Genomic DNA, 12,398 nt, shown 5'->3' with positions numbered 1-12,398 from the left:
GAAATAAAAACTTTAAAAAAGTAAATTTTTCAATTCTTTAGAATAATATTATCTCAACCTTTTTTTATATTTTTTTTATATATTAACTCCACACAGGAGGCCCTGAAGAAAATAATTTCCCTCAGGGCCTATGTCATCTCTGGGGATGCTGTGTGGAGGGTCTTTTTGTGGAGAAGAAGGAGTGAATATGGGTCTTGAAGAGTCCCATGTTGTAGGAGGGAGGAAACACAGAGGCCGGCAGTTCGTTCCACAGCCGAGCTGTTGAACTTAAGAACGAATCGTAGAAGCGACCCGTTCTCATGTGACAAGTGTCAACTGTGTACAAATGTTGGGCGCGCGTTTGGCGTGTATCCCGACTACGCACCGGTGCCGAAGGGATCAATGACGCTAGTTCCTCAGAGCATCTTCCATTGTAATACCGATAGAAAAACCTTAAAAACCAGGTACACTAGAATTCAAAACCTCAAAACTTTACTGAAAACCATTCATAACCCCAAGCAACATTATTTATAAGCTTTAAAAATACCCAAATGATTTAATTGAATATTGATTAAATACAAACTCGTATCCTTTAGTTTTATTTATAGGTAATTTTAGTGGTTACTGCGCCCTACTTCGCCAAAGTTTATCGGAAGCGTTTAATGTGTAAACAAAATTAAAAAAATATGGAACAAACAACAACGATGTTGCACTGTCTCATTTTACGACTGATAAATTTATATTTCAAAGCTACGTAACTCATAAAGGAAATAACATTGACAACTGTTTAAAGTTGCATTGTTCTAAAAACTCCTGGAAAAAATAACTGTGCAATTTTTATGACTTCAGAGAAGTTTGTGCTATTTCAGACATAAATCAAACAGATTTGCAAAGATTTTGTTGATTTTTACCTCTGTTTTGACGTCTGTCTGGTCATAGCACCTCCTGTTGAGACCCATGGACTGGTCTATCAGGAGGGAGTTGTACATGGGGATCACGAACAACTTCTCGGTGGAAGCTAGACGTTCGCACTTCGGAGTCCAGATGTGGAGAGTGATCCATGTCTGGGATAGCAGCCAGAGGAGCCAAACCCACGCCATCTGGCGCGATATGAAGTCGTTCAGGAAGTATACTGCAATGAATAGAAAATGAATTAATACTCGTAGAGAAATTACACTTTCAAATTTAACTTTTGTAAATGCTGGAAAAAAAATTGCTGAAAGCCACAAAATAAATTAGAGCAGTAAGACATACGTTACTGCACCATCTCGTCGCCTGGTTTGCCAATTCTACTCCTGGCCTGTTTTTAACCCTACCAACAGTGTTAGCTGTGATTGGGACTGAATCAGAAACATCGTCAGTATTCTTAAAAAAATTATGTGAGTATCGTCAAAGATTCACAACTGCTCACACCTGTCTATTGTGAGGCTGAAAGCTGGAATGAGATTTGTTCTTGTAGTACTTGCATTAACAAAACATCGGATTACATGAATTTTTTTATAAATATAATCAAATCCACTTTTTCTTCTTTTGGTACAAATTGAAAAAAAAATCTAGAGCGTGTATTTTCACCGGACGCCTGATAAAATATGATTCTGCGATGTATTAAATTCAGAGCTATGAAGATTGCTGAGAGAATAATTTGGCAGGCATATCGGGCGTAAACACACAAAAATACCTCCTCAACTTATAAGCTCCTGGCAGATTTGCATAAATATTCACATGTTTGGACAATTTTTTTTTTATTTCTAAATATCCTCTGTTTTATGTGCTCCTGGTATTTTTTTTGTTTATCTACAGACTTTTCCCATCAACCAAATGACGTAGATTTGTATTAATAACAAAATATCATTCATTATTTTGTGCTCTTTGTAGAAATTACACAAGAAATCATCATTATTTGAAATGAATTATTTATGAGAACCTAATATTTTTTTGTTTTCCATAAATTTGATACAGATAATTTATAAGTCACATTTAAGGCCAAATCATATAGGTATTAGGATATTGGCCACGTGCACAAAGCTATTAATAATATGAAAAGTGAATGATTATGGCTCAGTCAACATTAGCTTCTAACTAGGCCAGTGCCTGTTTTAAGAAACTAATGGCTTTTGTTTTTGTTGTTCAATACGTACATAATATCAAATTGTAAATAAAAAATTACATTATATTCATTTAATTACTACTACTATGTGTGATATTAATTATGGCCTGAAATTTGTTTGACCTTGTTTACACTTTTGCATTCTGTGCTCGTGGCATATTTTGTAGAACGAATGAATGCTTTATTTTACGCATTGTGTGCTCTTATATTTAAACTTATAAATATGTATAAAAATGAATGCTTACCAGGAGGACTTTCGAAGAACAGATAATCTGGAATCGTGTCGTGAAAGAAGCAAGGATCTCCATTCCTCAGTCCGCAAGCGGCAATAAGTAGGGAGATGGAGACGGGGATGGTTAGGTTGACGGGGAAGGCGTAGCTGAAGCCCTGGATGAGGATCTTGCAGGCGAACTTGCCGAACACGAAGCACAGATAGGCGGCCAGGATCTGGATGAGCAGCACGTACATGGGCGTGTTGTGCGAGGACATCATGTCCACCGAGTCACCAGTCTTTGTGATGTCTGACAGATCTGGCAGCACGGTGCCGCTGAGGACCGGTTTTATCTAAAACGAAGTGATTTAATAAATAAACACAAATATTGCCAAAATTACTGTCATATTATCTACAGTAAAGTGATACCATATTGTACATATTGATCCAATATCATACAAGTTAATAAATTGTCGTATAAAACTGGGAAAGGGCACTGGAGGGACAAAATAATATTTAAGGCAACAAATGTCGCAAATGAAAGCTTATTAAATTTATCTACCTATAATAATATTTCGAAGGATGGTTAAAAATTTCTAGAGGATATGTTTTTACATACTGCCTTGACATATTTGTTTATGAATCTATACAAATATGTACATTATAGGTGTTTAACATTGAAACAGTTCTTACCCAAATTGACTTATCTTTGTTTTTGTTTCTTTCCTGAAAGTCTTGCCGAAGAAGAAAGAAAATTTGAAAAAAGAAGTCCATCGCGTGTTACGTATTTTCTTTCTTGTTCGAATATTCATCGTCGTTGAAAGTTACATATTATTTCGCTCCTTGTAACAAAATAGTGTAAAGTATCATCCCCAAGTTAAATACATTAAATAGTGTCATGTGGTGATTGCGAAACATTCCGTGTCGTGGAACAACAGTGCTTATTAGATGTACATCTATAAACTTATAATAAACTCTGGAACCTTGCAGAAACCACTAGAACTCCAAAAGAAACAAGCGGCATTAACAGGTAAGGGCCTCCCTTTTCCCATTCCTAATATTCCTTGTGAAAAATAAACAAGTTCGCTTGAAAATTCTTCTCGTTAAAATACAGTTAATTCCAAATACCAATCGTCTGTACGATATAATGTGTATTGCAATTTTCAAATATTTTTTGTGTGTGTTTCAGTAAACCTTTGAACCGAACCAACTCCCGCCTATGAGTGCGAACTTTTTCATTTTGGTGTTAACTCCATACCAGAAGCCTTTAGGTTTTCAACAGGCAGTACTAACTACTAACAACTACAGTATACCTACTCGTGTATATCATCTACATAGAGGTATTTGTAGAAGATGAAGTTTAGTGAGCCTGAATCTATTTTAAACCACTATGTACTGAAACGCGATCCATTTCTGATGGAAGAATTTCTTGTCATTTAATACAAGTACAATGTTTCATTTGTGTTATAATAATCTTTATATTGTCTATGCCGCTGTAATAATATTATTAATCTAATGATACTCTCAGTTTAGAATAGGGTTGGGCGGGGCTAGTTGAACCAAGGGGCTAGTTGGGCCACGCCAATATCTTCGGAGCCGAAAGACTTACGAAGAATGCTGAACATGTTCTAGCAAGCTAGAAGTGTGGGGACCGCGCCACCAAGCATTCAGTGGGCACATGGCATCCATAACGTGTGCACGGGGATTTTGTTTGATTTTTGCTCCAAAAGTAAAAAAAGACGATCGACTGCTTTTTTGAAAATAGATACCAAGGAAAAAGGTACCAAGTCAAGGTAAGTCAATTTGAAATTGGTGTTGACTTAACTGTATCTTGTCAATTGTAAAATTGTAATACATTTAGTGGTATTTGAGTTATCCGATGAAATTTGTAATAAAACATGGGTGGGGCTAATTGAACCATTTGGTTCAACTTGCCCCATTCAGATTCCTTACTGTAATTTTATACGTAGTGCATTCATTTCATCGTCAACACATGAATAATACCGATTTTTTTAAACTTACTAGATGCGTACAAGGTATACCGACAACAGGCAAAGATAGTGTTTCTCCCAATATCAACAACAATACTGTAGCATCTACATCTAGAAGTGGCGTTTACTTTTCATCCGAGACCGTTAGACCATTTCCAAAAGCAGGGCCTAGAAAACAGCGAGGAAGAAAAGAAGAGCAGCTATTTTAACAGCCACTCCTGAAAAGGATTCTATTGCCCAAGAGCAATCTAAGAAGCAAAAGACAGGAAAAGATAAGTCCAAAAAAGAAGGCAAGAAGAAAAAAAGTCTTCACGTTGTCAGACTCATCATCCGACGACAATTGTGAAGAATATGCTTGCCTAATTTGTGATGAGATTTATTCAGAGAGCTTTCTAAAGTGGGCACACCAAAAGTGCACATACGGAACTATTCCAATGTATATTTGCCGATTTTATCGATTAAATAATTCTAAGAAAACTTACCTGTTTTATTATACTTAGTTTTTTTAGATAAACTAATCGTTTTATTACCTAATTCTGAATTCTTTCAATAAATTTACTTTAATATCTTAATTTGTTTTATTAAACCATGAGTGTGAATGGTAATAAATATATGACACTATATTGTTCAACAAGCCCCGTGGGGTGGTTCAACTAACCCCACCTATGAGGCAAGTTGAACCATTTCTCCTTCTGCGTGATAATTAAAATATCTTGCATAAGGTCAACGTATTATATCATTTCATGAATAACATTATAAAGCCAGATAATGAAGCTATCTTAATAAATTGATAACACAAAAATATCTATGAGAGTTTCGAGTCTGGGGTCAAATTAGCAAAATCATGTTCAACTAGCCCCGCCCTACCCTACTTCAGTTTAATGTTTAATCGAATACGGAGATTACGGATGCTTGCTTCCTAGTTGCGAACTCGGATGTGAGAGAGAGATGAAGCTAATACATTGACTTTTATACTACTATATTATATTTGTCTCGTTCTACAGGTCCAACACCTGACTTTAAGGTCCCACAATTTCCATACCTCTTCAATGACAATGGGATGAGGCGCGAAGCTCTCAGAGAACATTCCGAAGAAGTCGTTGACGCTGTCTCCTTGCATCCACAACACCAGCAGCACCGAACAGAGGAAGGCGATCACCTTCCACACGGACACGAAGATGTAGGTGAAGTATCTCGTGTACTTCAGTTCCTCCTTCACCCTTCCCAGGGCCTTCATAAAACCTACAAACACAGAGAACGTTGGGTTAATTCAAGACTGACGAGATATAAATGGCATAATAATTGGATACATTTATATTTGGTCCCTTCTGTACAAAGTTCACTCTATAAATATAGAAAAAGTTCAGCATAAATTTCTTAGGTACATAATTTTTTTTCTCAAAATTCCAATTTAATACATTAATTATGTCATTTCAATGAATCAATTTCACCTAATAACGCTGTCTAACAAAAGAATTATATCAGATCTGGTTGTATTTTTTTTTGTATTAGGCAATTCACCCTTAAAAGAGTGCTATGTGCCGTTAAAGTTAAGGGAGATGGTTATAATTTTATGGGAAATCTATACGGGAATAGGAAATCTCAAATATTGAAGTCATTCAAGTCTATGAACTTGTATAGAACTGAGAAAATGCGAGAATTGTTGAGAGAAAGTAAATAAGGAATACTAAGGGGAGATTGGTGGGTGATTTTTATAAGTAAACGATAAATGCCTTTGAAAGATGAATGATTTTTACAATTAAAGAAAACATGATCAAGAGTCTCATTTTCCATGCCGCACTGGCAGAGTGGACTATACAAATAGATGTTAATAACTTAATTGACTGCCTTGACACCATCACCACTATAAAATTCCATGTACCGACTAGGAACACAAGACAAAATGTGACATTCTTCTATAATACATACACAACCAACTATAAGACACACTCACTCACCAATAGGATGTATGACCTTGCCAACAAGTTTGGGGGTACTATTGATATAGTTACTTTACCATTTATAGAATTGAGCTTAATCTATACCAGCACTTTGTTGAATCCTACAAATTATAGTAGCGTTGGTAATGTAGTTTTAGTGATTTGTCTTATATGTAGTATGTTTAGTTTATACTTTATTTTAAGTTACTGTTACGTTTTACTAAAATTGTTTCTTATTTAGTTATATTTTTTTATTATTTTTCATCGTATCCTCATTATACCTTTAATCACGGTTTTATATTTGAGTAATTATAGATTAATTTTGAACCTACTTTACAAGGGATTACATCTACACACTGTTATTGTTTACTATATAATACAGATAGTCTCCTATATACGCTGCATCATGTATCACTTTTATGTAAAAGCCTTTTTAGGCGTATAAATAAATAAATAACCACAATAAATGAAGTGTTTTATTTTAATTTTTTCTATGTGTTGTAACTCCTGATTGTCTCAAAAACTCTTTAAATGAAAACACCGGGTACACAAAATACTTTTGAAATTTATTTATTGATAGATTACAATGAACTTGGATGGCTTTATAATCTATAAATTATGAGGCTAGCATAATCCCCACTTGTTACAAAAAAGGAAGATAGTAAAAAAATATTATGTATGCGTTTCTTATTACATATAATACGTGTCCCAAAAGCCCATGGTTCTAAGTCAATATAATTGTGTTGACATGGATATTCTAGACAGAAAAGCTGTGCAAATTTCATGATGCAAAACTCCACATTTTGAGTGTTTTTGCTGCCAGATAGAAAGATTACAAAATTCGAAAGTTTTTTGCGGCTCTAGAATGCCGCCGAACATAAATTTGTACTAATTTCTAAACGCCAGAGCTCACCGATTGAAAGTTTTTACTGCTCTAGATTGCCGCCAGATACTATCACCACCTGTTCAAATTACATTATATCAGGTTACACGGTTTGATTACTTTTTCTGCGTTAAAGGGCACAATTTTGGAATTTCATGAACAAGTGGCAAGAATTCTTACCAGTAAACTATATAATATTTTTAATGTTAGTGTTGAAATGAACTTACTGAGTGGGCTCTGCTTGGAGACGTAATTCTCCCACCACCCCAGCGAAATGAACACCGAGGCGACGGGGATAAGCCACAGGCTGGGTTTGCCCTCGAGCAGTGGCCACACCACGAAGCCAGTCACCTGTGCTGCGATGGCCGCCAGGTCCACGATCACCTTCACGAAGCGCTTCGACTCCTTGGGGCTGCGGCACAGCAAGCCTATAATGCCGGGCACCACGCACATGCAGTTGGTCAGCATGGCACCCTTCACCACGTCCAGTTCGGGCAGGATTATGAAGAACAGCATCACCAGGCCGATGGTGTGTAACGTTTCTATGAAGAACACCTGCAATTTTAATTGAAAGTTAAACAGAGTGAAAGTTAATGATCAAAATGCAAACTTAATTAATCCGATGCATCTTGAGAAAAAACAACTTATTATTTTTTGCATCTTCGTCAGTAAATTGCGTAAATTAAAGTAACATCAAATGAATAATGAAGCGATAACTATGTAACTAACGGGTTTTCCAATAAGAGGTGTTATTTTGAACAGCCCGCTATTTCGGTAGATGTTACTTTTGAAGCTTTCATTTTTTGACATTTGACAAGTAAAAACTACGTTATTAATAAAAATGGAACGATACACGCTTCAACAACGCATTGAAATCATTAAAATTCACTTGAGTGAATCAAATGCAAATCATCTAGAGTGATGAGGCCCATTTCCACCTCGGTGGCTTCGTCAACAAGCAAAATTGTCGCATCTGGGGCTCGGAAAACCCAAGAATTATTGTTGAAAAGCCTCTTTATTCTTAACGTGTGACTGTTTGGTGCGGTTTATGGTCCGGCGGAGTCATTGGATCTTACTTTTTGTAAAAAGAGGCTGGAGCAACAGTTACGGTGAATGGATTGCACTATCGAGAGATGATTAATGATTTTTTATGGCCGAAATTGAATGGTATTGATCTGGACAACGTTTAATTTCAACAAAACGGCGCTACGTGCCACACAAGCAACGAAATCGTTGCTCTTTTACGATCGAATATCAAAATAACACCTCTTATTGGAAATAGTTCAACAAGGTTAAAGGGCATCCTCAATGTGGTATTTTACAAATCATGAATATCGTTCAAATATGCGGAAGATTTGAAGAATATTTCTCTGATTCTGATCATCACACTATTGTGAATTTGTAATATTTTTACTAATTTATTATTGATTTAAAAATGATGTAAAACTGCACGTTCCGAAACGGTTCTAACTGGCTAAACATCATTATGAAGTAGAAAACGCTACTGGCTGGTAAGACGGTTGTCATTGACGTTGGCTAGTGTGACGTCAATACTGTCTTATTCACGAAAAAAACAAATGTGTAGTCTTGGCGGAAAATCAATAATGGCACACTTTAAATCGATATAGACAATTTATTGTCCAATTTAAAAATAATATAAAAATACTTCCAGCATAATTTTTTTTCTTGGCTTTGGTACAGTTTTTACCAGTGAAAATACCCTATTTTGTGAAAAGGAGTCCTATTATTGTCTGTTCAAATATATTGAAGTTTGGAAAAAAATATATGTGTACTACATACTGTAATGATCACCAAGAGGATAGTGTGAAAGGTAAAATGGAACTAACCAGCATAAACTGGCCAGTGGTTGGCTTCTTCCAACTCTTGAAGAAACAGATCCTGATGGACCGGATGAGGGTCCCCAATTCAGGAACCAGGAAGGCAAAGAAGATGCACCACATCCATGCTATCCGTTCTGCGTCAGGTAGAACTGTGATAAACTGCTTGTCTCTACCTGGATATCACAAAACATAACAATTACTAGTTTTCAGCCAAGTAAAGAGAGGACTGGAAATTATTTGGGGGCATTGAAAAAAATCGGTTCTTAAAACAAGTAAAACGAGCCACACCATCAAGTGGTCTTGCCCATGCGTTAAAATAATTGTTATTCGCATATTATCATTATGTGGAAAATCTATGAGAAGGCCACAATAATTGCGTACATAACCTTGAATAATATAAACTACACATTCAAAAGTAAGCATTAATAATTGCTCTGATAAACAACTATTAAAACTTCTTACTTTAGGTAGAAGTTGGATACATCTTTTGGTTAAGGATTCTTTCTCCGGTCTTTTAAGAAAAAAGGACGAAAACATAAAGGAAAGGTAGTTTCTGCAGCTGATGAAATTCAAAGTAATGTAACTCACCAAGCTTCTGATTACAGTAGATGATAGGCTTGTCCTTCTGTATCTGCGAGGTCATGAAGAGCAGCGTGCCCTTGGCGATGACCCCGGAGCCCAGGACAATGATGAAGGTCAGCACGTAGGCGATAATCTTGAAGATCCTGACTGTCAGTTCCAGGCAGGCCTGGCTCTCCATGGAGCCGCTGTCCGACTTGTTGGGCAGGTCCCGGAACACGTCCCATCCTTTCGTCTCGTGGACAGTTCGCTGACTGGAAATAAGGAAATAAACTAAATTATTCCAAGCAAAGTCTTTGAACGAAGCTGTATTTATGGACGAGTATTAATAATACTCGTCCAAAACATCTCCAATCACGTTCGTGGTTCTGGTCTATTTTCACTTTGAATTAAACTTAAATAGGTCATTATTTATCATATAACGCTTTTTGTAGATTGCGATAAATTTTAAACTATAATCATGTTCATGTTCGTAGATACAGTACTAGTAGTTCTGTGAACATTATACCTCGCTTTAAAAAAAGGGTGTTTCTAATTTTAATTTTAAAGTGCTAATATAACATTGAAATCATAAGATTTGTAGGTAAGTACATAAATACCTACCTACTTAATTAATAGCCATATCACATTTGAAAAAAAAATATCTACAGAAACATTAACCCATCATGTGTCAAAGTTAAATTATCGCCGTGCGCCAGTTGATTTTATTTACGTAATATCTTACTTGTTTTTTTGACTTACCAGATAATATGTTAATATATTGATAAAAACGGTATATAATCTACCATAAGTAGTTTCCCCAGAATAGCTAGTTATATTCAGAGAAATGATTTTTTTGATCGTACCTGTCGGCTACTGCGGCGCACGTTTGGTCAAAACGGCCACCATCTAGCACCGGAACCGGAACGTAACAAATAAATTTTCAGACAGATGAATAACCAAATTGTCGAGCTAAAACAAGTCTTTTCTACGTGCAGTCAACTATTTAAAAAAATACATATTTTAATTAACTATATGAACGTTGGTAAATAAAGTTATTTGATAAATTATTTATTTAAAAACAAATTGTGGCAAACGAATAAGTATTCCATTGGAGTAAAGTTTAAAATTTCTTAGAAATGCGAAAAAATTGATTTTTAAGCTATTGGTTATGAGTAACTACAGTTTTTTTATAAATATTTTATTTTCAAGCAAGCAAAATGTTGTTTATAATACTTTCTCTGTGGGCAAATATCGTAGAAAGTGCTAATATTTTTATTTGAACATTTTGGCTTTGAAAACAGTGTATGAGCCATCGGCTAACTCAATATAAATATTTACATATATACAGTACAGTATTTATTTAAATTGAACACATTTCTTTGAATAAACTTTTCTCATTTTATAAATATGATTTACAATCACAATTTCGAATGAATTAGAGTTAAATAAAAATATTATTTGAAATGCACCAAGTTGGTTTCACCAAATAACATGTTGAAAATTGCATCAATTTGCACAATTCCGCTCAACAATACATTCTCTCTTCACTCGACGAATTTATACTGTTGACATTCTAATACTCCATAAAAATAATAGTATATACATAATGTTGGTGGCTCAGAAGAACGGTTAGGGAAGGTTCTTGCATTACAGTGTTGCATGTTACATGATTCTCTTTATTAAATGCATAGGAAAAGGCATAAATTCTGATAAATTTATTCAGGAAGTATGCATAGAGGAAGCTTATTTCATAATTAAGATGATTTAATTACAATTATCAATGGCAGAAGACAGAGATTAGAAAACTTCCAAGGTTTTAATTTCGTTATTTGTGTTAACGTTAAGTATTTGTAATTCTGTAGTTAAAGTACAAATTTGGGCTACGTTGGAATTGAATGTAATGAACATGGCGTCATGACTGCTTATCGGTATACAAAATAACATCCATCTCACTCTACTCAATTATTTTCGTAAGAAAGAACACGGAGAAATCTTTCTGAAAAAGAATATAGCTAATTTATCAAAAATCTCTTCAAATTATTGGTAATCCTGTTAAAACCTGAACTGCAAGCCGCTTCCCGATAAAGTGTTAGTAATTTCATAATAATATTAGAACACCTGTTCATGCACCTGCGGTTGTTTTATCTTTACGAAATGCAAAAATCTCAATATTTTTATAAATGTTAGCATTACTTATTTTTCTCCGCGAAGGAATAATACATATATTACCGCCATGATACCATTTTAGTTCCATCAATATTATGAATTTCCATTTAAAAACCTGAATATAAATTTTTTGAAAAAGAGATAATTTTATTATTTTGTTTTAAATATTTCCGATATAAGTAATACTCATTAACGGTTTAAATGCGACACTAAATTAAATATTTTTTATCATTCTGACGCATTAAAAGTAATGCTGAAATGAATTTTGGGCGGCTGATTCAAAACACGACGCGTAACTTTTAAGGCGATGCCATACGTAGTAATGCAAAATCATGTGTTTTTGGTTTGAAAATTTGGTCGCCTAGAAATGTTTCAGATGCTTTTATTAAATACTGCGAGTAGAATACATCTTGGCCTTTAAAATAATCGAGTATTTTTTAGATAAGTCTTTTTATAAGCCCAGAAAAAAATAATATTTAAGGCCTATGAAAACTTCTTTAAAGTTCAAAATCTCCTACTTACGAACCCATTTTCGGTTTTGAATTTATTTTATAATGTTGAAAATTAAGTTATTTATAAAATGATCGGAAAAAAATAAATATCCACAAAATAAAATAAAAGGCGCTTTTTGGCCATGTTTTTTCTTGCATAAATCAAAACAGGCGGATGGTGTTAAACAGGAATTTAAACCTTATCGCCCCATAGTGTTATTGATAGCG

The 12,398-nt window shown here is 34.8% G+C and overlaps 1 protein-coding gene across 3 annotated transcripts in view; it reads right to left on the bottom strand.

The window, feature by feature from the left end:
- Nucleotides 1-12,398, bottom strand: part of kkv (hyaluronan synthase-like protein kkv) — a 116,020-nt gene that overhangs the window by 15,684 nt on the left and 87,938 nt on the right. For all 3 annotated transcript variants that reach the window (XM_089630904.1, XM_089630902.1, XM_089630903.1), the window contains exons 3-8: nucleotides 9,541-9,785; nucleotides 8,959-9,125; nucleotides 7,339-7,666; nucleotides 5,331-5,530; nucleotides 2,332-2,650; nucleotides 891-1,111 (exon numbers count right to left, since the gene is read on the bottom strand). In XM_089630904.1, the coding sequence (XP_089487030.1) occupies nucleotides 891-1,111; nucleotides 2,332-2,650; nucleotides 5,331-5,530; nucleotides 7,339-7,666; nucleotides 8,959-9,125; nucleotides 9,541-9,785 (1,480 nt within the window). The remainder of the gene's footprint in view (nucleotides 1-890; nucleotides 1,112-2,331; nucleotides 2,651-5,330; nucleotides 5,531-7,338; nucleotides 7,667-8,958; nucleotides 9,126-9,540; nucleotides 9,786-12,398) is intronic.

Source organism: Hesperophylax consimilis, chromosome 4, assembly GCF_061612785.1.
Source record: "Hesperophylax consimilis isolate HC1 chromosome 4, BYU_Hcon_1.0, whole genome shotgun sequence".
Classification (NCBI taxonomy): Eukaryota; Metazoa; Arthropoda; class Insecta; order Trichoptera; family Limnephilidae; genus Hesperophylax; species Hesperophylax consimilis.
This window is presented reverse-complemented; position numbering and strand designations above follow the sequence as displayed.